This window comes from Strix uralensis, chromosome 10 (assembly GCF_047716275.1).
Source record: "Strix uralensis isolate ZFMK-TIS-50842 chromosome 10, bStrUra1, whole genome shotgun sequence".
NCBI lineage: Eukaryota > Metazoa > Chordata > Aves > Strigiformes > Strigidae > Strix > Strix uralensis.
The window spans coordinates 6,401,593-6,426,557 of record NC_133981.1 but is presented as its reverse complement, the minus strand read 5'-3'; the positions used below and the strand labels follow the sequence as shown (position 1 = coordinate 6,426,557).

Here is a 24,965-nt window from a genome sequence, read left to right as displayed (position 1 = left end):
GTTTTGTTTGTGCCTCCTGCAGAAGGTGTTCCCAAGCCTGTGCACAGGGAGGCTTAAGACAGGCAGCAAAGTCACTGGCATTGTCACCACTGGTCAAGTGGCTGTTTCCCTCCCTGAAAAGCCACAGGGGGTTAATTCCTCTCCAATCATGCAGTAAATTCTTCCCAGTTTTTCCATGGTTCCTCTGCACCTTTGGGAAGAAAAATACCTTCTGCTCTCATCTTCCCCTGAGATTGTCCTCACAAGCCCTGACAGCTCTGGCTGTTGCTGGAGGGAAGGATTTCACCCTACTATCATCTCACTCAGCCCTCTCCCTGCTGTTTATTACCATTGCCTCTTCCACTGCTGCTGCTGTCCTTTGCAATGCACCAAAACTGTATCTTGATAGACATTTCCCTGCAGCAGGACTGGGGATGCTGGACAACAGTCTTCAAAGGCTGCTTGTCACCTTTGTGATGAAGTATCTCTTGTACCTGTGAATCACGTTCTTTTAGGAAATGATGAATGCAATTAAGTGGAAACGGGGATTGTTCTCTGCAAAATATCTGTCTTCTGGGTGGAGTTACTGGCAGCCCAAGCCATACCAGGGCAGTGGAAGAGGCGCTCGCAGCCTGTGGGAGCTGAGACCCTTACCGCACACACTCAGAGCCAAGCAAGTTTTTTACAAGCCTTTAGCACCCCGTTGTGCACAGTTGAAGGCCAGTCAGGCAGTGCTGTGGCTTTGCCCTATGTCTCAGAGCTGCTGGAAGTCCTCGTGGTCTTGCTTTGCCTGTGCTGAAGGGTCCCAGCCCGGCTGTGCTCTCCGTGCTCCAGCTTCTGAGAGCAGTCCCGTCTCATTGCAAGACACTCACGTGTTTTCCAGCACACGTGGTCATTAGCTAAAGAATTGTCTCTCATCTCCGGTTTTTAAGCTGTGGTTGCATCGGATCTCCAGGTGTATTTTTCAGTGTCGGGGCAGGTGCTGAGCTGGCGGCGCATCCCCGGCACCGCCTGAGCTTGCGCTTTACTCCTCACAGTGCTTGGTCACCTGTGGAAAAGGCCACAAACACCGCCAGACCTGGTGCCAGTTTGGAGAAGATCGGTTAAACGACAGGTTTTGTGATCCTGAAACGAAGCCGGAGTCAGTGCAGACGTGCCAGCAGCAGGAGTGTGCTTCGTGGCAAGTGGGGCCATGGGGCCAGGTACCGTAGAGCAGCCGCGGGGCTCCCGGTCGGTGGGACCTGGGTGCTGGTGGCCGAGGCTGGGCGCTACCCTTTCATCCAAATTCAGTGGCATAACTGTGTTAATTGATTTGCATGCCAAAGCAGCCCTCTGTTCGCTTGGGTTCAGTGGATGGGCAGCAATAACAGTACCTGCCCTTTGTGCTAAATTTAATCTCTGTCACACTAAATTGGCTATGATTTTCAAAAAAAGGGTTTCCAAGGTTACGCTCCTAAATCCATATTTAGGCACATAAATACATGGCCTAATTTTCACAGAAAAGCTGCTCACATTGAATAGCTTTTGTTGCTTTTAATGTTTTCCAGTTTCTGTGTTCGTGAGGGCTTTTTTCTGTTAAAATACAAGTTGCTCATTTCTCCCAGAGTGTTCTGGCATCTCCTTTTCCACAAAGCTATTAGCTCTTGACTTAAAAAAAAACCAGCAACAAACCCAGACCAGCGGTACCAGTCAGACTTATTTCCCATCAGTAAAATTATTCATTACCTGCTTGTGGTACCGTGGGGCTGAACAACCAGTTTTAAAGAAGGATATGATGCAGGTTCTACCAGACTCTGATTTACTGTATGTAGCAAAGTAAATCAGTTAAATGCTTGCACCTTCATTCCTGAGGAGGAAGCAAGTGAAGCATGTGAGGCTCTGGTGGACGCAGTGAGTTAAAACTTTGACCTAATTTAAAGCTGAAATGCATGAAGTGGAGAGAAACCAGAAGGGAAGCTGGGTTTTATTTTTGTGCTCATGCTGCGTGCCTAAACACAGGCCGGGCTGATTAATACTTTCTAACCAAAGCAGCTACTCAGACCCAGCACTTCTTTCTCCTGTCTGTCCTCTCTCAGTGCACGATGACTTGTGGCCAAGGCTACCAAATGAGAGCGGTGAAATGTGTCGTGGGCACCTACGTGTCAGTGGTGGATGATAATGAGTGTAATGCTGCAACCAGGCCAACAGACACCCAGGTAAATCCTGCTGTCCCGTCTCCATCTTTTGCCAGCATGTGTATGGAGGCATCCAGGCTGCAGCTTCAGAGGATGGCTTGCTGCAGCAAAGGCTGGCCCTGAGCGCCAGCCCATGCAGAGCAGTATCTTGGTCTGCTATATGACTTGGAAAGGTACAGCACAGCACCCTGTTTTGGTAGAAATAGGACAGAGAAGCTGTATACAGGGATTTCCCATCCAGACCCTCTCCATGTGGTTAACCTGACACTCTGAAGCACCAGATCGACAAAAAGTCAACGGACAACTTGTTATGAGAGCATCAGGACCCTCATGGGGTAAAGATTACCTTTGCTTATGGTTTATATCCATGGAGCTCTAGTCATAGGATGGGATGTGTGAGTGGCTGTCCAGATTCAGAGCTAAAGCTGGTCTCTAAGATCTCAGGAGCGAGAGAGCAACAGTAGATGAATATGGGAAGACAACCAGAGACCAGAAGAATAAGACGGGACAGTAGTTACTAGCCTCAGAGGCTGGGGTCTCAACACAGCAGACACCTCCTTTCGCTTGCATGGGGTCCAGGATGCCTGGCTGCAGTCTGGGCTCACTTGGCTGCAGGACTGTTGCTGTGTGGTACAAATGATGGCTGGAGGCCTTCATTTCTTGTCTGCTGCACGTGACAATATAGTGTATGCGCCAGCTACAATTCCAGACGCATCTGCCCTGGCCGGATAAATTGAGAAATGTTGCACATCCTTTGCAAATTTGCTGAAGAGGCTTTCCATGCTATGTTTGCTGGTACTTGGAAGCATCCGTGTAAATTCCCATTTCAAGCAGAGGATGTGTCCAGGGTGTCTGAAGGAGTTGAATAAAACAGAACATTACCATCTATCTGTCATCTAGGAGAGTTGTAGTGCTGATGCCCTGCCCAGCTTTAGTCCTGCATGACTTCACACAGTTTAACTAAGGCCACAACATTTAGGAAAGGGCTGTTTTTCCCATGTATGGAAACCAAATGTACTATAGTCAAGGGGTAACAAACCCGGTGTCATCAGCCATCATTTGGCATGCACATCTCCAGTGTAAGTAAAATCCTTGCAATGCGGAAATCATTGATGCCATTTGTCAAGAGCCACTCTCTCCCACACAGTGATGATCAGTATTAATTTCCTTTTTGGCAATGACTACTCGTAGGCTCATGGAGTAAAGTTATGGCTATTCATCATTTCTGTCACCAGACCTCCCAGGAGGTCCAGACAGGACCAGAGCCCTCCCATTAAGCACCGTACCAAGGCTGAGCAGAATGACATGCCTGTCTCCACAACCTTGCATGCTTAGTGTGTGGTGAAGATCAGCACGTGGATATAGGTGGTCTGGTGGGCTGCAGGGAATCAAAGGGCTGCAATCAGCTCAGCAGCGTAACCTTTATTAAGTGGGCTGCAGGTCTCGCGCTGAAGGAAGGGAGCTTTGAAGGGAGATAAAGTTGCTGTTTTGCAGATGTGTGTTCATAACAGAATTCTTTTAATGAACTTTCATCTTTTGCCTCAAAAACATCTGGTTTTAATGCATGGAGATGGCACATGGTTATGGGGATCCCTATTGTAGAGTTCCTAATAAGTCAAAAACCCACTGAGGGGTCTGCATATGAAGCCCTCGGGGTATTGACACCAAGCTTTGCTGATTCACCAAGAGGATGCAGGGAGAAAGCCTGTCAAGGCACAAGCGTGCAGGTCACAGATTTTCAAGACATTGTGTGTTGTTCATAATTACATTGAATAGGAGGTGGTTTAACTGAAACATCTGCAAATTCTTTATTTCCCTCTTTTCCCTCATGTATTTCATGTACAGGACTGTGAAATAGCAGCATGTCCTCCCCATCCAAATAGTCCCGAAGCCAAAAGATCCATATCAGGCGTTCACAGGACGCAGTGGAGATTTGGATCCTGGACACCGGTAAGCATGTGTCGTAATACTTTCAGGATTATTTTACAGGAGATAATGTGATATTTTTTAAGTGCATTTGACCAACTTTTCATTCCAAAGCCCTTGTAATACAGATCAGGAAAGTTTCTAGTGGAGTGCTTGTTGCTTTTCCCTAGTGCTCTGCAACGTGTGGGAAGGGTACCCGGATGAGATACGTCAGCTGTCGGGATGACCAGGGCTCGGTGGCCGACGAGTCAGCGTGTTTCCACCTCCCGAAGCCATCAGCCACAGAAATGTGCACCGTGACACCGTGTGGGCAGTGGAAGGCCTTGGAGTGGAGCTCTGTAAGCATCATGCTGTCTTTTGCAGTGGAGCCTTATAGACTGCGTTGCTGGAAACATGTTTCATTTATCTGTCACGCTTGCTCTTTTATAAGTGGGGAGATTAAGGTTTTCTGCTGTTCATTATTAGAAATAGCTGTCTGTCTGATTTTTCAAAGCTGGAAATGTGACTGTCTCTCCTTTTCCCACTGTAATGCAGTGCTCGGTGACTTGTGGTCAAGGTAAGGCAACGCGACAAGTGATCTGCATCAATTACAGTGACCAGCTGGTGGATAGGAGTGAGTGTGATCCAGACGACCTTCCTGCCACCGAGCAAGACTGCTCCATGTCTCCTTGTCATCCAAACAGCCATGACTACGGCAGGCCCATCCACCCTTTCCTCTATCCGGATCATCGCCTGAAACTGCACCCTGGAGGCAGCCCGAACCGAAACCGTGCACATATACCAGGAGGCAATCAGTGGAGGATTGGCCCCTGGGGTGCTGTAAGTGCCTGGATTTTCTTATTGCTTGGTTTTTGTTGTTTGGTTTGTCGGTTTTTGTTTTGTTTTTTTTTTTTTCTGGGCTAGTCCTGGCTTTTGTTAAAGTCACCACACAGGAAAAAGAGGGACCCTTCTCCCTGCTGTCAGCTCTCTGCTCACACGAGCAAGTGTTGCAGCAGGGTGCAGGCATCACTTCTCAGCCTCTCACACCTATCTCCAAGGCTCTCTAGGCAGAAAGCTGACAGCATCATTTTCCATGAGGCAAAGGCCAACCTCTGCTTCTTGGCCATCTCCTGGGACATCTACAGCTGTGCAGAGCTGTTGCCAGCTCCTCTCCCCTCAACCAGTTTGCAACGCTTTATCACAGAATTCCCTAAAGGGAATTAAGCAGAAATGGGATGTCAAACACTGCATTAAAGGCAGTGGGGATTACTCACCTGCTTAAACCTGGGCTTGTGTTTATTTTCTTTGCTTAGTCAGCACCTAAGTCATTGCACTACTATTAGTAATAGCTGGGTTTTGAAGTTAATAATGCCTGTTAGCTGTATTAAATTTCTAGCAGTGCATTCCCACGGTGCAAGGCATTGGGAAGGAGCTGGGAATGCAAAATTATTCCTGGACTCAACAAAGCCATGGGCAATTGTGTCTTCCAGTGCTCTAGCACATGTGCGGGGGGGTTCCAGCGGCGGGTCGTGGTGTGCCAGGATGAAAACGGATACACTGCAAATAACTGTGATGAGAAAAGCAAGCCCATGGAGCAGAGATCGTGCGAATCTGGCCCCTGTCCTCAGTGGGCTTATGGCAACTGGGGAGAGGTGAGTGCTCCATTCATCCTGGGCTCCCTGCACAGAGGAAAGCTTTCATTAGTGGGTGGCTGAAAAATGGGAAAAGAGGGGGATATTGTGGTGACATTTATTAGAAAGATTGGAACATGAAAAGCAGCCTCTGATAAATGAGTGAACCCTAGCAACTGCTTGGTGGTGTTTTCCTTTGCATTTGTCATGGGAAAAATTTCTTCCCAGGCAAAAAGCAAATTCTACAAAAATCAAGATATTTTTTTTGTCTTAAGAGAAGTCTAGTTTAACTGAAGGCTTTTTTCTTTAATAAAAACACTGCTCCCTTCTGAAAATTCATCTGAGATGAACAGTTAGAGACATTAACCTCCAGTATCACATTGGGTCTGGCAGTATCATTGTGGAGCAGCACGAACAGCTTTGGGAAGAGAGAAGCTGAAGCAGCTGATGCCCTGTCTGAGGCTCATGCAACATCTGGGGGGGATTTGGCCAGCGTGGGTTGGTTGGGAACAGAAACAACCATCGGGTCTCAAGAGGTGCTAGTGCTTCGAGCGACCGGTCGGCAGTATTTTTGCTGCCCAGGCGGTGATTGCTCTGTCCTCTGCTGACTTCCAGTGCACGAAGCCATGTGGGGCAGGGACAAGAACACGGCTGGTGGTGTGCCAGCGCCCTAATGGAGAAAGGTTTACGGATCTGAGCTGTGAAATCCTTGACAAGCCACCGGACAGAGAGCAGTGCAATGTGCAGGACTGTCCTAGAGATGCTGCCTGGAGCGCTGGTCCTTGGAGCTCGGTACGACCATAAACTCTTTCTCTTTGTGAACCCTTTTGTGGATATCCCGTAACAACAGATTTAATTTGCTTCAAACCAAGGTGCTAATGCTTCGTGTCTTAAAACTGCACTTAAAGAGGATTATTGACAATATATTCAGAATAACACCTGTTCAGGAAGGGCTTACAATTAGGGGAGCTCAAGTCCTTTAATTTAAAAGGCACTTTCTGCTAAGTAGCCACCTTTGTCCATTTTATTACACTCTGCGAGCGCTGTGCATTATGAGTCTTGGTTCTGAGTTCTTTGCATATGGATTTAAACCTGGCATTTAAGCAGCACATTTCCATTGAAGTTAAATTGTTCTGATATTTAATGGTAATACTGCACTGTGCACCTCCTGGTTTGACAGTCGCGTGTTCTCTGCCAAAAGCAAGATGACAGAGGAAAATGTGTACTAAATTGCATCAACTCCTGAGCATGTACAACTGCATATAGATGTGTGTGTGTGTCCCTACCTGCCCCCACACACAGCTATATAGAAACACGTGTGCATTCACACCCGTGCTCTATTTCTGTTCCTGTGTGTATTATATAATAGAGTGTGATGTACTGTGCAAAGGCACCTGTCAGCTATCCTCATGCATCTCTCTGGTTCTGGAGAGTTCCTATCTGGCCTGACCTCCAGCTGCTGCTCTAGATATCATTAAGTCAGCAAGGGTTCAGCAAAGTGGTGGAAGGCTTAAAACCCTGGGAGTGTTCTAATAACAAAATAGTGTTTGAAGCAGAGGTGTCTTACACTGCCCCTTTGCTGCTGGAGGAGTCTGCTACAGAGGTGCTCTTGTGAGGGCACAGCAGCCCTGAACCGCAGGGCTGGGGCACTATTTTGGGTCCCACAGCTTTGAAATTCTCCCTGCCCAGAGCAGCACCTTCTGCTCGCCTCCGGGGCCCCTGTGTGCCAAGGCCAGTGCTGCCAGGGGCTCTTCTGGCGCACTGGAAACCACGGACCTGCCGGTTTTGGAGTGGCCTTCAAACAAATGTCGATCTTTATTGTGTATTTTGTTATAAAAGCATTTGAAGAAGATTTAAAAAAAAAAAAATTAATCTGACTCAAAAGCACTTTATAGGAAAAGAGAAAAAGAGGCCTGTTTGTAATGTATTGGACTTCCTTAACCGTCACGGTTTGAAAAGTCGTCTTGCTAAGACGTAACCACACTCTTGTTTCTGCGGGTGCTTTCAGTAACACGGATGCCTTCAGTAATGCTCCTCGATATTTTTATCATACCTCAGTGAGTTATGCAGTAGCCATAAAACTGCTGAACTGGTGTTTATACGGTGCTTCACCAGTACAAGGGACAGTGATATGAAATATTTCATTTGAGGTGCTAATGTATCACTTGTACGCTGATATAGTTGGTGCTAAAAATGAGCGAGGAGAGCTAAGCAGAGCTAGCAACGTGTGCGGTGGCTTCCCTGCAGAATTGCCGGCTGGGAGTTGCTGCCAACCTTTGTTACCTGTGCTGGACCATTTGCAAGAACCAAAGGTGTGGACAGAGTTGTGTTGCATTTTGGTGTCACTCAGCGTTCAGCCTCTTCACAGCTATTCAGGAGCAGGCTCCAGGGCTGCGTCTGCTCCTCTGTGTTGGAAATGAAGGGTGCAGTCCTGTATTTTGGTTTTGGGTGTTTGGTTTGTTGTTTTTTTTTTCACCCAGGCAAACTTCCCTTTGCTCTGCTAAGTCGTATTAGCCTTGGTGGGTTGTCCTTGCTCAGTCTTCTGGGAGCGGGTGGGTGTTGGGCAAACAGGCAGAGGGCAGGGGCAACCTATCCTGCCTGTGGCATCTCCTCCTGGCTGTCCGTGGGGCTCGCAGCCCCCCAACCTCCCGCAGGTGAAGGGGCTGCAGAGCTGAGCCCCAGTTGTTGCCACGAAGTGACTTGATTTTTCAGTCTTATTACCGAGGTGTCCTTTGGCTCTGATGTAGGGGACCCCAGAGCTGTCTGAAGACTGAATTGTATCTATGGGGTCAACAGGGCTTCGTGTCCCTCCTGCAAAGTACTCCACATGTATGTCTACCTCGTGCTACTACTGTAGGTAGTAACGTCCAAATTTTTTTTCTTTAGTGTGGTATCACCTGGGTTTGCTTTAGCTCTGTCATCAGTTGCAAACATCATTCTGTAGCTGTACATACTTCATCTGTTGGGATGGAGTGTCACTACCATATTTTTTTGGTCACTTTTGAAACAAGAGTATAGTATTAGCTGAAACTTTTCAGCAGTATGGATTTATGTATTTATGTAAAAGTGTATTTATTTTTCCAATATTGTTATTTAATTTTATATAAATATTGCATACATTTACGATGTTTAATGTTAATGTTGAACAGTGAAAATTAAAGACAAGTAGAATGTAATCATAAATGAATTTGTATAATGATTTCTTGAGTCTTTTGCTAAATTAAGATCATATACTAAGTTTTGGTAACTTTTACTAAATTTTCTGAAATGGTACTGCAATGTTCCATCTTTTGACTTGCTTTTCTTTTGCTTGCTTTGTTCTCCAACAGAAACTGTCATTCTCGATAATTAAACAAGCACAGTTAAAAGTGTATGGATTATGAAGTTTGGATAACTAATTTCTTGCAAGCATTGGCTTAGCTTCACTCAAGTTTCAGTGAAATTAGTACTATAAAATACATACAAATTAAAGCAGAGAGTCTGAAGGGTCCCATCCTCAGTCCTCAGGCAAAATTCCACTGGGATTTTATACAGTAAACGAGTGATTTTATCTGGCTGGTCAAATCCAGGTTTTAAAAGAGATGATTAAATGAATAAACAGATTCTGTATGTAAATGATCATTTTATAACAGCAGACTGGTGAGATGCCTTGTCGTTATAATGTATGTTCAAAGAGGACTAAGAGGAGGTGACACTTTTATTTCCTTGCTTATTTAAGAACATGTATTTAAACACTGCAGAATTGTACGCCATGTGATAGACCTGACCTTTTTATTAAAATAATGCTTTAGAAAACATGCAGAGATTGTCACCAGGATACAGAGAGTGTTTTTTCTCCTCTGAATGCCCTATGGTATGAACGCAGATCTCCATACACGCTCTCGAATACCGAGAGGAAATCTCTCCATGTTCTCCAGAATGAGGGAGACATTCACAGAGAGTATTACCCATCTTCACTTAAACCCCAAGGCTGAAACCACTTCTTCTGGAGCAGATCTGCTCCTTGCAATAACCTCTGTGAAATTTTGAGTTTAACATAATATCCAACTGTATCCTGATACAATTTATTAATAATGCTGGATTAACTTGTTGTGGGCTTCTCATTCTTTCCGAGTTAGGAAATGGGCACAGAATAAGGTAAAACAATTGTATCTCACAGCACCCTGGTTCAGTCGGGTGAGTCATTTGGGCTTCACTGCACTGGGACAGTAATTATTTGACTTTGACCTGTGGAAAATGGGTGGGTGGGGTTTTGGACATGGTTTTGGGTTCGTGGGGGTTTTTTTTTTTCTCTAAAAAGTATTATAATTTTAAAAATAATCTGCTTTGTCAAGTACTTATGCTCTTGGGTATCAAAAGTTCTAGCTGCTAACGCAATGGTTGTGTAGCTCTCAGTGCCTGCAAAGTGGTGATGTGTGTTCCCAGCTCTTTATTGAATAGGCTGAAATGCTGGTATCATAGTCTTTGAGCACCTTTTGACCTAACAGTGAAGAATTGGAAGCTTAGCATAGAGTAATTAGAATATTAGCTGGCTAAGCTGCAAACCCTGTTATTGCCGATGTGAATTCAGGTTTGGGTTAGGACAACATTGCTGTATCCCCTTTGCTGGAAGCTGGTGGCATTGACGGCTTTGCAGGGCTCTTCGGCTCCACGCAGGGACATAGGGAGCAGCGAAGGGTCTCTGGGCTCAGTGGAAAGTGGGAGGACTGCCTGGCCAATATCCATGTCAGGGAGCTGGCGCTCAGGAATTTTAATCTTAAAATTGGTGTCAGTGGAAAGTTCAGGTTGTTTGTATTTAATTCTGTCAGAGGCCCAACATGTTGTTTACAAAATGCCTTCCCCACGACGCTGGCTGAAAATAGGCTATTCAACAGCAATATTCTCCATGTTGTTGTTCTGATAATATTCTTAGCAGGCAGGATGTCAGCTTTTGCTAAGGCAGAAGTGATAACCAGGGGCAGATTTGGTTGCAAGTGTATATAACTTTGCTGTTCTCTTCCTCTCTTCTGCAGAAAATGAATTTGCTGTGACAGCAGCATTACTGAGCTGCTGTATGATTCTTTACACGTGTTTTGCAATAACAAAGCCATCCTTGAAAATGAAGTGATAGGCACACTGAACTCTCCACTCATTCAGTGGTTCATGTTGCTTTTTCTGCCCTTCATTCACATGACGATGGTTTACACTCTGAGATTGCAACAGCAATTCTGTATTTCTTTGTAGTGCCAGGTATTATCAGAAAACTAATAAAACCAATCCTACTCCAAGAGCCTGCGGGGAAGGACAAATGTTGCTGCAGCAGAGGAAGGCTGCACGTCTGGTCCCAGCACCCATAACCCAGGCAGAGGGATGCACTGGGTGGCTTGCATGCCTTTAGAAAAACAGTTAGAAATAAATGCCTTAGTGAAGATTTAATTAAGCTGATTCAGACCAAAATGAGAACTAACTTAGCCTATGGATATCCCCAGCCATCTGTCTGAAGCTGTCTCTGTCTCAGAGCTGTTTACTGTACACTTAGGCTGGCCCACCAAGGCTGCTGTCCCTCTTGGGTTCCTGGCTGTCTCCCTTTTAGGATCAGTCAGACTGACTGACTCCAGGGACTGCCAGTTTGGTGTGCTGATGAAAAGCAAGAAGTCGTCTGCTTTGGTTCCCCAGTCAGAAAAAGGCCTTTGACAGTGCAGACCTTTCTGCTTTGGTTTAAAAAAGCAAACCAGACCTGTTTCAGCCCTTCCCTGTACTCCCTGCTGTGTGTCACCTGTCCAGAGCATCCCAGCACCAGTACCCAGCTTCAACCACCCTCCAAAGCTGCACGTCCCTGGGTGACAGTTGGGGTGGGCAGAGCTATGCCAGATGTCTTACCATGTACCTATTCACTGCCTCATACCCTTCTCAGAGCTCGTCCCAGAAAGTAAATGCAGTTGGGGTTCTTGTTTGAAGAGTTTCAGCCTGTTGCTCCTCTGGGGCAGCGGAGATGGATGCTCCTGAAGCTCTTTCCTCAGCTCAGTGCCCACTGTCCCTGCTGAGAGGCTCAGAGCCACAGCTGGTGGCTCTAAGCTGGTTACAGGTGGGTGAAGCCAGTGAAACCCGGCTGCCTGGTAGAGGAACATCATTTTATTCCTCTCTTGCTACTCTTGAATCTCCAATTTTTATTTTCCTTTGCATTTTTGTTGTTTGCCTAGCATCACCAGACATCTTTCATTGCTGCTTCTGTTTCTCTTAAACAAGGAGAACTATATAGGCATACTTTTGCTATCAGTTCTGCTGTCTCCTGTTTGCTAGTGTTGATGATTCGTGAGCAGGAAAAAAGCCATCGAAGCCCATCTGCTACACTGCAGGTGAGGAACCACCCTATGGCACTGCGGGTTTCACCCTGAGCCTGCGCTTAAGCACCTTGCTGGATCTCAGGACTGATTTCCTGCAACTTAATGCTCAGCTGTTGCAATCCACACTCCTCCCTTGCAGGCACCCCTCAGTCTTTGCACCCGTTGTGATCTGGTGGTTAAATCTAGTGTCTTTTAGACTGTTGGATTGGGCAGCAGTGTCCCTTCTAACCTCCCTAATCCAGTGACTAAATGCTGGGGAAGTACCAGAATAATGAGCTGCAGAGAATGGCCAGTCTTGTCTGCTCTCCTTCAGTAGCCTCTTGTATTGCCACTGCCAGGACAGACGTGAGCTGGACCAGTGGTTAGATGCAGGAAGGTTCTTGTATCTTGAAACTGTTCTCTTCCCCCCACTCCCAGATGATGCATCTTTTCCCAAGTTCCTCAGTGCACCTTCCTACTCAGAGCAGGTGACTCCATTAATATTCACTGATGTTTCTTACCATGTATAGTCCAACTCATGCTTCTGTCCTAACTTACTGTAAAATACTTGCCTTTCTCCTCCCAAAGTAGTACAGCAGCTGTTTGGCTACATTTGGTGTGCTTCCATGGTTGCCTTTTTACAGCTCCCCTCTTACACATTTTTCTCAATGAGATGTTAATTTTCTAGGCTATGCACATATGGCCTGAGCTTGAACAAGTAGGGGGACTGCTGCTGTTCAGCGATGGCTGGCTTCAGACTCTGTGTCATGGGTGGCCCGTCCATGGCTGCTGACTTCGTAAAGTCTGCAGACCTGCTAGACACGCACATATGCACACGTTCACGCACACAGAAGAAATAAAGCAATAAATAAAAGGGCAACTGTTGCGAACATTTGTCTCCCAAAGCACTGGCTTTGAGTGCAGTAATTGAAATACGCATTAGACTGCAGGAGACACATTAGAGCAGTAACACGGTTTCAAGGATGATCTGTGAAGTTCAGCATCTTCAAGCAGATCCCTGAGCTGGGCGTTGGGAAGTCTGCGCATGTTTTTGCCTGTATTCCAGATTCACACTATATACCCCAAACTGCAATAATGGCTGTTGCTCAGATCCTAGGGTTTGTAGCATTTAGAAACAAGGATGTGGGATGAGGGACACTAAGCACAAAGACATTTACTGTGTTTCTAACTCGCCTTGTGACTGATTTGTGCAGTCATTAAGGAAAAATGATGTAGTCAGTCTTGTTCCAAAGGCACTTAATGCTCTACTCATGTTTTAATTTTTACTAGCTCACAGCAGAGGTGAGTGAGCCAGCAGCATGGATGAAAATCTGTCTGATGCCCAAGACTGTGTGCAGGCTGATACTGTTTGATCCCTAGTGCATTAAGTCAAGATTTTTCTTTATAAAACCAGGGAGCAAGGAGGAGCCCAGCGCTCCTACAAACCCCCAGTGTGATGCACACCTGTGAAATAGGGCTGATGTTCCTTGGAGAGCTCTTTACTTTGTGTTTCACTCCATCTGACATGGAAAAATCCTCTTCCTGAATGGAACTTCTAAATGGCATTATAATACAACTGTTCACTAAAAATATGAAGTGTCAGTTAGCCTAGGCTGCTTGCTGCTTCAATTGCTACTCTCTTAAAAGTGCCACAGCATGGAAAATAGGCTTCATCAGTGCCTTCCACATCCCATTATACCAGCGTCCTTGGGTAGCTCACACATCTCCTCCTAATTTGAGGAAATGCCATCTAATGCTTTGCTCCCTGGAGAGACCTGCAGTGGCTATTTGGGGGCTTTTGTTTGTTTGTTGTTCAAGTTAAATAGTGTGGAGCCGGGCAGGAGTGCAGCTTTTAAGGCAGCTTTGTGCGTTCACAGCTCTGCTGATTTCTGTACCTGGTGAATTTTTTGTAAGGGATGTAACAACAGGGCGGGTGAAAGAGGGGGAGAAGGTGCTACTTACTAGGTGGGTGCCATAGAAGAGGAGATGCATGGCTTCTGCTGCTGCAGTACCTTCTTTTCTCCAATATATCTTGTGAGTTTTCCCAGCTCAGGGAAATTATTGTATTGACTTCAGTCCTCAGGGCCTTAAATCTTGCAGGAGCTAAAGAGCCCAATAGCATCCTTTCCTCTGGGAAATCTATGCTGCTGGAGGAACGGGCTCCAGACACTCTTCCCTCTGCTGCAGCAACACATCAAGTTGGACCCTTTTCTTTCAGAAATTCTTCCTTTTTTTCCCTTTTCTTGAATCTGTTATGAGACATCATCTGAGGTCACTCACCAGTCTCTGCAGCTTGGTTTGGCAGAGGGAAGGCAAAGCTTTAGTGGATTGTTTTATTTCTCCCTTTTGCAAATAATCACTTGGGAAGCTCTGTGCCTCTTCTGGGAGAAGAGCAGCTGCAGGATGGATACCCCATGTGGGCTGCAGAGAGAATGAACCCACATGGATGTTCCCTCTTGCCCATGCCCAGGGCGAGGAGCACTCCTCGGGGACACTGGGGCAAAGTCTGCTCTTGTGCACACCAAGGGCTGCCCTCCAGCTCCGTGAGGGCTCCTCAGGACCTTCCCACAGGAGTTCTGGACAATACTCACAAACATACTTGGACTACGCACTCCAAAATCCATTATGTTCATGGCTGCTTCAGTCCCCCCATACCTCTGGGGAGTCAGCATGGATTGAGCAATTCTAAAGCCTCTTTCAAACTGCAGTGCAATGCTTTGGTGTATTTTGCTCTGGTCTCTGGTCCAGTTGCCCTCCCTTGAATGTAGAGACTACTCTTTTAAATGTACAAAAATCAGATGTATTTTCTGGCCTTGTACCAGCTAAAATCACCATGACCACATGCTCTCAGCAGCCATGTGCACTAAGGAATGGCTCCCTCTTACAGTTTTGCAGGAAAGGAAAGCCCAGCTGGGTGAATCCTGCCCTGCATGCCGTGTTCCCACCCTGCTGCAGACATGGACTTCTCACCACGCCAATGCAGCCGGGCCTTGAGACCGGGCTAAAACAGATCCCTGGAAGGAACAGGATTTCAAAGCAGCCACAAATATTTTCTAAATGTCTCCTAAAGTGCTGCAGCCACTGGAGAAAGGATAGCATGGAGCCACACCCTTCTTTTAAGCTTGCCTCAGTGAAGCCAAGGGAGTTACCTGCTAAAATACCTTGCTGTTGTGAAGTTAGTTAAATTAGTTTGGATGCCACAGAGCCTCTGTTGCTGGATAGCACACAGATGCTCGGGCATTTTAAGACTTCTAGTAAAGGTTCAGCTGGTGAGAAATGATCCAGGCTTTCCTTGGTGGTGCATCTTCTGATGTCCTTTGTGCTCAAGAGACTTCAGGGGTACAGAAGTCACTGGGCAGTGATTTCAGCATGTGATAGCAGCAGTGCAAGTTATAGAAAGAGCTGATGTAGACTAAATTGGATGCTGAAATGTAACTGTGAGGGTGCATGGTTGGGTTCTGCTCGCAGTTGGAGACATTTGCTGACATCCAGGAGCACAGCCCCTCACATAAAGGGGGTGTAAAGCATTGTAGAGCTCTGCTGTTTTTCTGCTTTATTTCATCCAGCACATGTTTCAGCCCAGATTGTTGGAAATGATGAACAAGGGCTTACTTGTGAGTGCTTACTTTCCATATAATCCTTAATGTGTGGAAATCTAAACCTACAAGGATTGATTTTAATTTCCTCTAAAAAGTTGCTCCTGGCAGAATCTGATAAAGCCATTTTTAGTGTAATTCTTCCCAGCCCTGCCCTTGGTGAGCTATCAGAGCATACCTATCTTTGGGAATTCATTTAGTGATCACCACAGCTTGCATTCATTATCTCAAATACCTCCCAAATCGTCGGCTGATGCACGGGGGGCCTGGAAAAGTGGTCTGACAGCATTTTCTGAAACTTTTCACTTTTGGGGGAGAATGTCCCCAGGTTCTTGCTGGTGGTTTGCTTTTCTGCCCCATGTTGAGCTGCCCCTTCAGTGCACAAAGTTAACGAGAAGTGGAGTCGCTCCATTTCTTCTTGACTGCTCTGTGCTGCCTCCTTCTTTTCACCAAGATTTGCTCATTGGTAGCCAGGACTGTTGAGTCCTTTAGGTGCCAGACTGACCTTGCTCCCAGCCCTCAGTCTGGAAGTGGCACAGCCACAGCACAAACTCCCAGTGCAGAAGAGCAAGTGACCATCTCCTGCAGGAGGGTCAGAACCTGGACGCAACCAGCCAGAAATTTTGTACAAATTTTTAAGAGCTTTTGGGGTGCGTATTCTGTTTTTTTCCTTCTGCCAGCCTGGCAAATCAAGTAGCAGCCTTCTATTTTAGAGAGGTCTTAACAAACAAGATGTACCCTCATCTTCCAAAATATCAGAATAGGAAATGCAGCAAGGGTTAGTTTAAAGCAATTTGCACGTACTTGGTAAAACAGAATAATCTTCGTCATTCTTGAACTCTGAAACAGAAAACAAATTTTTGTGGAAAGAAAAACACAAGCTTGCTGCTGCGCTGGAGCAGAGCAATGCATTGCAGGAGAGATTTAGCATCATGTTCTGACCTTTTTGGAAACAGTTGATACGGAAATATTTTTGTCATATTTATTTAAACATTTTTCTTGCATTTATTTAAACCAGGCAGTATATTTATTTGAAAAAATCAACAGCATGCCAATCACCGGTTCCTGGCATGTTAACAAAACTAATCATGCAATAAACATAAAACCCTTAAATCTGTGCTCATAGGCTTTGATCCTAATGCTCTTAGGAAAGTCCTTTTGTTCTTATTCTCCATATAAGCACCAGGTGTGACTGTGGTGGTTTTAGGAGATAATAAAGATAATAACAAGAGGAAGGTTTATTAGAGTCTTTAGTATAAAGTCTATAGCTGATTTTTTAGAAATAGTATGTCTTTATTATTTTATGTGCCACAATCATCTTGGGGTTTTTTTTAAGAAACAACACAATGTATTGTTTTTACACCATCCTCCATGCCTGGCTATCCTCCTGTCTTCACTCAGGGGTGCTATTTGCTGCTGTGCCTTAATCAAAGGCTAGAAACAGCATTTCAGAGCAACATTTTCCCACGCTTGAGTGGAGGCAGAGGCAGGTTGACCATTGGCATGCCCAGGTGCGTGTGCTCCTTGATTCTAGAAAGCTGGTTAGGGAAAAAAGTCAATACAGTACCTTAGCTACACCTTCAGGGCTGGATCCAGAGGTGATTAAAACCAGTAGAAGTCCTTTTGTTGACTGCAAAGAGCCTTGGATGAGGCTGCTATTCCACAGAGAGCCACCTGTCCATCCCCAGTACTTGGAAGTATTTTCTATAGAGGGTGGGGGATAGGAAAGAAATCAAGAAAACGAAAGAGAAATATGAAAGGAGTGGTTTTGTCTATGCTATTCAAATGTTTTAAAGAAGGCATGGTCAAAGCTTACCTCACTATGGCACTGTTATTGATAGATACCTTAAGCAGGCAGCAGCGTTTCCAGCGATGAAGAGTCCTGCTAATGAAATGCAAAGTTTCTCCAGGTCTGAAATAAATGATGAGGCTGATGGCAGTAGCTAGGTGTACTGCTTCCCTAAGTCACATGGTGGTGAGATGAAGCCCACTATTAAGTTATTTTCTGCATGTGCCTCACATATGCTTAAAATCTACATGCCACATAAAAGCTGGAAATACCTGAGACTAATTAGAAGGCAGTTATGAAGTAAACTCTTTGAAAAGGAATTTTCAGTCTCTGATACATAGTTACATTAAGTTATTCAACGTCCCTTTTCTGTCAGTGCAAATGAGATCATAACTCATATATGCATGAAAGCAAATGGGTGGTTTAGATCTAAAAATGCACAGCTGCCTAACTTGGATTTATATTAGAGACAGACATAGAAATGATTAATTCCAGCATCTTGGAAATTACATTTAAGTATTAACAAAATTAGGCAAATTATGCCTCAACCCCTGAGTGCACCAAGATATGCACGCAGTCTTGTGGTTTGATCATGGGATGACGAGATGAACGTTAGAATTGGGCTCCACACCAAAGCTAAGCAATCGTGGAAGGGGGATAATAATTTTGGAAATGACTAGCACCGTATTATTTGTGAGATCAAGTATTTATCAACCAACTTCAGGTCCCCAGAAACATGCTTGCATTGTTGCACAATGTGGTTATTCTTCCTTAGAATAAGTAGTGGATCTGGTGTATTTTTTAAATTAGAGAAAAGATGCACTAGATTGTGCCAGCTCAGGATGTGGGGCAAGAGAGAGTCCTGATCGAGTCTGTGAATTTATTCTTTAGCTTTGGCTGTCATAGTAAAGTGAGATCAACCTGCATGGAGAGCACTTACTGAGGAGCACTTGAATTTTTGCTAAAGTGTCAGTGTTGGTGCTTAGTCCAAAGATAGCAAATGGATGAAAGTATTAGAAGTTTACAACTGGGTTCGGTAGGATTTGACATTTCCTTCTTGTTGATGACGTTCATTGCCTGGGGAGAGATGTAGAAAGAATGAAAAAATGAACTTCTGATGAAATTTGAAGGCTTATAAAAATAGGATAACATTAACTCAATCTTTTTTCTGTTGATACTAAAGAAAAAAAGTGAAGTTTATGAATCTGGGTAAGTCATGAATGTCTTATTTTAGAACAAGGAACAACACTTCCTCTGTCCCTCGGTGCAAGGTTGAATGTTGCTTATCGGGTTTTTTGGCCTATCTTGAGATTGGAGCTGGACTCAAAAAAACTCAGAGGTGAACATCCCTACCACAGGCTGGTCAGGCTTCCCCACCTCTCTGAGGAGCATGATTAATGTCCCTGTTGGTCACAAGGGACATCAGCTACCTTTTGTCAATCTCTAATGGTCTTGCAGCAGGAAAGCAAGTTCTGTTTTTCAGAATATCACTTATACAAGCAGCAACATCTGATCTTATGAGTTATATCCCTTTCTCTCCATGTTGTTCTGAACTTCTCCATTTCAGAGCAAGTTACTGCTCTCGCTGGTTCTTTGGGTACCTCTTAACACAATAGGGGCGAATGAGTTGCAAGTAGTGCTGCAATTTAAAATAATCACAGCTGTCAATGCATATGCCAATTTCTATTCTAATGGATTATCTAGAGCTGCTACATGTATAAATTGTAGTTTTTTAGGTTTCAAATGTATTCATAGACTGGGAAGAGCTTGGGCTGTAATTTATTTCTTAGGGAACATACTGATGGAGTGGCTCTAAAACAAAGGAAGAAGCCTCATCTCTGCATGTTTGCTGCATTCTGAAAGGAAAGCAGAACTTTTTATTTTGAGAGATGGTTGAAGCAGTGTGTTTGTGCTCAAGGATTAAACCAGGATGCTTGTGACATAGCATGTAATGACTTGCATAACATGTAATGAAGAAATTGAAGCTGAGTCTCTGGGTGCATCATGCTGAGTAAGAGGCTTGTTCTACACGAAACTGTCATATTAAATTCTTGTCGTGATTCCAGACCCCTTTGATTCCTAAATCTTTTGGAGGAGACTAATCTGAAATCAAAGTGAAGTTGCTTGGGGTTTGCATGCCAGAAGTGGTCACATTTGAAAAAGTTCAGTGAACCTGCAGAGGGAGGTTGAAATTAGTTGCTTCACTACAAAGCTTACAGCTAACATACCTGCTGATTTGCTTTTTGCTTTGATTCTTTGGGCTCTGCCTTCTTGCCACCTTCTGAGTTGTTTTCAAAATGCGTAAATCTTAACGATGAGTATGTCCTGGTTTCAGTCTGTTTAGTAAAAAAAAGTAAATCAGTCTACACTAGTAAAACAAACATGAGCTTTAATACCAAGGACATGGAAATCTGCATTTTTCTCTTCTGCCTTGTCCTTTGTTCAGTTATTTCCCTCTGTGAAGGTGTATATCGCACTTTACTCTCCTGATTTACCAACATTTGACCTCCCTTTGTAGCAAGGTAAATGGAAATGGTTCCTTTTAAGTTCTTCTAAGTAGATACTGAGGGCTCCTGCCTTGATCCCTGTAAGATGACTCTGCTCCTTTGAAACCACTGGAGCAATGCCAGGAATCCAGCCTGTTATCCCTGCTGAATGTCAGCTGCTTTCTCTAATTTGATGTTGGCATTTTGGGGGGCTTTGACCAAGAATATCATGCAATATTAAGTGCAAATGGGAGCATTTCCAGTGATTAAATTCTGCCCTTCCATATCCCCCTCAAGCTTTGTGTAGGCTGCTGGAGACCTGGGGATGTGCTTTTTGGTCCAGTTAAAAGAAAATGCCCTGGGTAGCCATGGCCAGTGTATAACCGTGTAGATGGCCCTGCGTGAAAGCTGATCTGTTGTTACTTTATATTTACAGTGTTCAGTCTCCTGCGGAAGGGGCCAAAAGCACCGCAATGTGTACTGTTTGTCAAAGGAAGGGAGGCATGTAGAAGAAGATTATTGCAAGCACCTTGCTAAGCCCAATTTGCAAAAGAAATGCAGAGGGGGCAGATGTCCGAAGTGGAAAGCAGGAGATTGGGGACAGGTGAGACATGTTGTATACCCTTTTGCACCCTTTGATATTCTTCCTCAGTCAAATTGGTTAGAAGCTTGTTTTCCCATCACTTCAGTCCTCTTCAATTTTTCGAGGGTAAAAGTTTGGGGCCAGATCCTCAGGTGGTGTAAAACAGTGTATCTTCATGGACAGCAGTGGAGCAGCACTGATTTGTACCAGCTGAAAACATGGCAACTTGCTTTTAGTGTCTATCTGAAAGCAAATTCCTTGTATATTTTAAGTTTCTGCTAGAAAAGGCATTAGTATATATTATTAAAGAGAATCTACTATTTATTCATGTTTTTAATATCATTATTATTTAACTATGTCACATCCCAAGCAAAATCTTCCTTAGTTTTGAGAAATCTGAAATTAATTTTATTGTCAGCTTCCTGGGAAAGCCTAAAGAACAATCAGAGCTGTTCATTAAACATGCTTTTCACTACCTTTTGTTTCTTAACAAGCTCATCACTTGATTTTGCTTCATTAAAAAGTCAGACACTGATGCATAGAGCAGAGGCTGCTGGAAATGTGAAAGTGCTTGGAGTTATTAAGCATCTTGTTTGCTGAATGCATACCTTGAATCCTTGTTTTCCTGAAAATAATGTCTTTGTTATCACCTTGAATCTGATGCATCACATTTTTATCTCTTAACCTCACTTTTCCCTCTACCTCATTAGTGTGCTAATCAGCAGAGTTATTGAAAATCCCAGACTAAATGAACTGTTAACTTGTAAAACATCACTTTCTCTTGCAGTCTCTCTTCCAAATTAAGGTACAAACCACCCATTCTCACTGTATGCAAGTTTTCTGAGAGATAAACCATTAACATTGCTACAGGCACACATGCAAATGTTAGGACTAGGACAGCATACTGTTGTTTAATGTCAACTATTAAAAAGGACAATAAACCCACTGATGTTCTATGATTGTTTTCAGACTTGTATTTTTTTTTAATGCTTACCTTTGGCTTCATAGGATAGGAGTATTTGCCATTACATGTGTAAAGGTCTAAGCATGCATTCACCATGGTGGTTCAGTTACTGAGGTCTGGCTCCTTTACCCAAGGTATGGCTGGGAGCACCCAGGTAGCCCTGCAAAATGCACAATACTGCTCCCACGTAGGAAATTAAGTCAGTATTATTACCTTTATTACCTGCAGGACTGAAACCTCAATTTTATACAGGAAGCTAGACTGAAAAGAAACGGCAGGCCATTAGATAGTCTTGTCGTAACCGATTTGCACCTTATTTAAAGTGACTGCTTCTGAAAGCAATTTTTTACAGCTAATAATTGTAAACATAATAATGTAATGGTCTGTCGATTGCATTAAAATACATTAATGTTAATTGATAAAAGTAAGTGTTTTGAAATTCCCAACATTCTACCGCATGATTGGAGTTAATTTTATGCAAGTGGGGAAAGAAACCCAAGTTAATAGGAGGATGAGGTGATTTATGGCCTGAGGTAATCTCTTGTGACTAGGCAATTAAGGAATATTTGTATGCTAATGATAAGGCTAAGAATAAGCAGCACATTTCCAGGGGTAGCTCCTCAGCCCAGGTTCCTGGTGCTGTATGTGCTCAGCCAGCCGGCGTCTTGCTTGGGATAAAAATAGAGGAGTAGAAACATTCATTGAGTAATACCAAACTGGGATTTTTAAAGCCACATGAAATGCTCTGACATGGCTTCCTTGTGTCCTGATCCTCACTCGTGCTGGCAGCATTTCTTTGCCTGCGACAGAAGAAGAGTTGGGGCTGTCAGAAGTTTGGAGCAGTGGCCATGGCCGTCCCTGTGAGAGGTGTGCAGGGCTTGCACAGCTTTGCAAAAGACTTGATGCCTTAGAGGTGAGGTGGATTTAGGTGCTGAACTTCTCATTAAGACTATGAAACAAGCAGGGGTTTGGCACTCTGAACACCCAGTAGATCAGGATCTAAATGGACATGGAGACTCCGTGTCACCTTCCCCATCACTGGTGCCACTGTTGAAAATAGGAGCCAGGATCAGTTTGCACTTAGATACTATCAAAAAAAAAGCTTTCCGAAGGTCTAATTGCCTCTGAAAGATAATCCCAAAGCTGAGCTGCTGTGAGCTGCCTGTCTTTTGTTCTGGGTAAACCAGGAAAAGTCTGCATGAGAAATAAGGCAAGGTTTTCCCATAAAAGTGCATCCTCCTTGTCACCATATATGCACAGGACCTGCTGCATGTGCCTTTAGGGTGTGGGATTTCTTTTTCTTTTCCTTTTGGGAAAAGGAATGATTCAAAAAAATCAGGATTAAAAATTACAGGAACAGTTAAATATTAATCCCAGTTGGCAGCTGGCTAAACTGGTGCTCCACTCCACGTTTTTTTTTCTCTCTGGATATTTTGTATTCAGAGACTGGGTAATTCTTTTTTAGATTGTTATGAATCCACTTTCCTGCAGCAAAGTATTTTTAATATATCTGTAATAATCAGAAGGTAAGAAAAAAAGCCTTTTTCTCTGAGTTTTAAATGTGCTTGTGCCTGCACTGAAATGTCAGATTTAATGTGTTTGCATCTCCTACATGGTATAAATTATGGCCATCTACTTTCACTTAGCAAAAATGCCAATATTTATTCTGCTGTCTGGTATTTACATATTCCCACTACAAGCTGAAATCCAGCCATGTCTAAAGACACAGGTGGAGCATCAGGTATAACTTCTCCATAGCCAAGCTGGCAGTTTGGTGAGTCACTTTCTTAGTGAAGAAAGGAGCACTCCTGGGAAAATGTATAGACTCCACAGAAAGGACAAACAGGCTGCCTGGCTGGTGGCATCCCATAGGGGAATACATACATACAGCACGAGTTGGATGCCCCAAAACGGAATATCTTCTGGCAGTGTCAGCCGTCTGTATTTCCCCAAGGTAGACACAGGTTGGCTGACCTGTGTTCTGGATTAAAATAGCCAGGATGAAAATGGTGTTAAAACCCACCTTTTCTTGCCTCTGTAATAGAGCATAATGGTGTTATTTTGAAGCCATAAATCCAGCCAGAGCCACAGCAATACGGATGCTGTGGCACAGGCAGTGGGAGGAAGCACCCCGCAGAAGGAGATGCCTTGATCTACTGGGAAAAATCCCGTGGCCCCAACTCACCAACTTTTGCCCAAGCCAGGTGCAGCCGTTGCCCTCCCCTCAGCAGGGCTCCGAGTTTGGGCAGAGGCAGCACCTTGGAGTGGCCAGGTCAGCCCCACCACAGCCCTTCCGTGGCCCCAGGGCTGGGTATTTCTTCCTCCCGTGCTGTGGCTGGATGACATTGTGGCTGCCCTGGGTGTTGGGCCACCGAGTGCACTTAGAAAGCCCGTTCAGCTAGGGAAAGCCTTCCCTACGTATAGTAATTAGCTCAAGGAAAAGCTCTTTGCTTGCTCACTCATAGGAGGGGGGTGCAAATCTCTTCCAAGGCATAGTCCAGGGCACTGCAGCCCTGGCCTGGGGTCCTGGGGGGTCTTGTTTCTCCACTGCGAGTCTGTCCGCCAGTTCAGTCAGGGTGCAACAGTTATCCTCGTGGGCTTACACGGGGGCAAAGTTTCACCCCAGGCACTCAGTGAAATGAATCTATGGCTTTGTACAGTGCCTTGATTTGCCCCTCAGGGACCAGCCTCCTCCTCCCCAGACCTGCTCTGCCTGTGTGTCACACGCAGCACATACCCCGTGAAAGAGCCACAGCATGGCTTGCTTTCCCTTATCAAACATTCCCAGGCACGTGCTTTTTAGGTGGTGATAAATACAAACCAAAAGGCATTTTAGAGCATGGTATGCATCCTGGTGTATATGTTTCTCCAAGTCTGCGGCCATTATTCAGTTTAACTGTCCCCTATGGAATGCGTAGGACAAACAGCGCTGTTAATCACAGGGAGGCAGCGCAGCATATGGGAAGCATTTGCATCACCAGTGACAGAAATCTCACTGCTGCTTTCAAAAGTTACACAAAAACCTCCCACCCTCTTACAAATATCTGAAGCCAGGTGAATATTCACAGTCAGCTTTTCTTTGGTCCTCTTGGCTTTATGGGGCATATGGATAGTAAAGCAAACAGAGCATTGCAGAGGAATACTCTGCAGAAGAGAGAATTGCTTCTCCATTAGGCACCGCTTAATTCTCTGACTTAAGAAGGCCCGCTTTTATGGATATTGCAATAACGGGCTCTAAACCTGTTTTCTTAGTTCCTGATGTCTTAATAAGGTTGCTTTATTAATTGTTAATTCAGCAAATTGCTAATCATAATAGCTATGTTTTAAATGCATACCTTTGATTTTTACATATTTTCTTCTATAAATGCAAATTCTCTTTATTTCAAATCTATATAGTATACTTTAAAATCTAGCCAGGAAGAATCCATACCGGAGGGACGTTAAGTACTGCTAAACATATTACAGGGTGCAGGCACAACACTAAGAAGTGTTGCATGAAAGGAAAATCAAGCTGTTAAAAGCATTGTAGTGCAGATAATAATTTGAAGACGTTTGA

The 24,965-nt window shown here is 44.5% G+C and overlaps 1 protein-coding gene across 10 annotated transcripts in view; it reads left to right on the top strand.

The window, feature by feature from the left end:
* Nucleotides 1-24,965, top strand: part of ADAMTS9 (ADAM metallopeptidase with thrombospondin type 1 motif 9) — an 86,127-nt gene that overhangs the window by 40,625 nt on the left and 20,537 nt on the right. For 9 of the 10 annotated variants that reach the window (XR_012630230.1, XR_012630231.1, XR_012630232.1 and 6 more), the window contains 8 exons: nt 1,017-1,181; nt 2,055-2,174; nt 3,999-4,103; nt 4,250-4,417; nt 4,614-4,898; nt 5,549-5,710; nt 6,305-6,481; nt 20,299-20,466. Coding sequence is in view for 7 of the 10 variants with exons in the window: in XM_074879047.1 (XP_074735148.1) it covers nt 1,017-1,181; nt 2,055-2,174; nt 3,999-4,103; nt 4,250-4,417; nt 4,614-4,898; nt 5,549-5,710; nt 6,305-6,481; nt 20,299-20,466 (1,350 nt within the window). In the remaining 3 variants the exon portion in view is untranslated. The remainder of the gene's footprint in view (nt 1-1,016; nt 1,182-2,054; nt 2,175-3,998; nt 4,104-4,249; nt 4,418-4,613; nt 4,899-5,548; nt 5,711-6,304; nt 6,482-20,298; nt 20,467-24,965) is intronic. The other variant, XM_074879049.1, reaches the window with a different exon arrangement.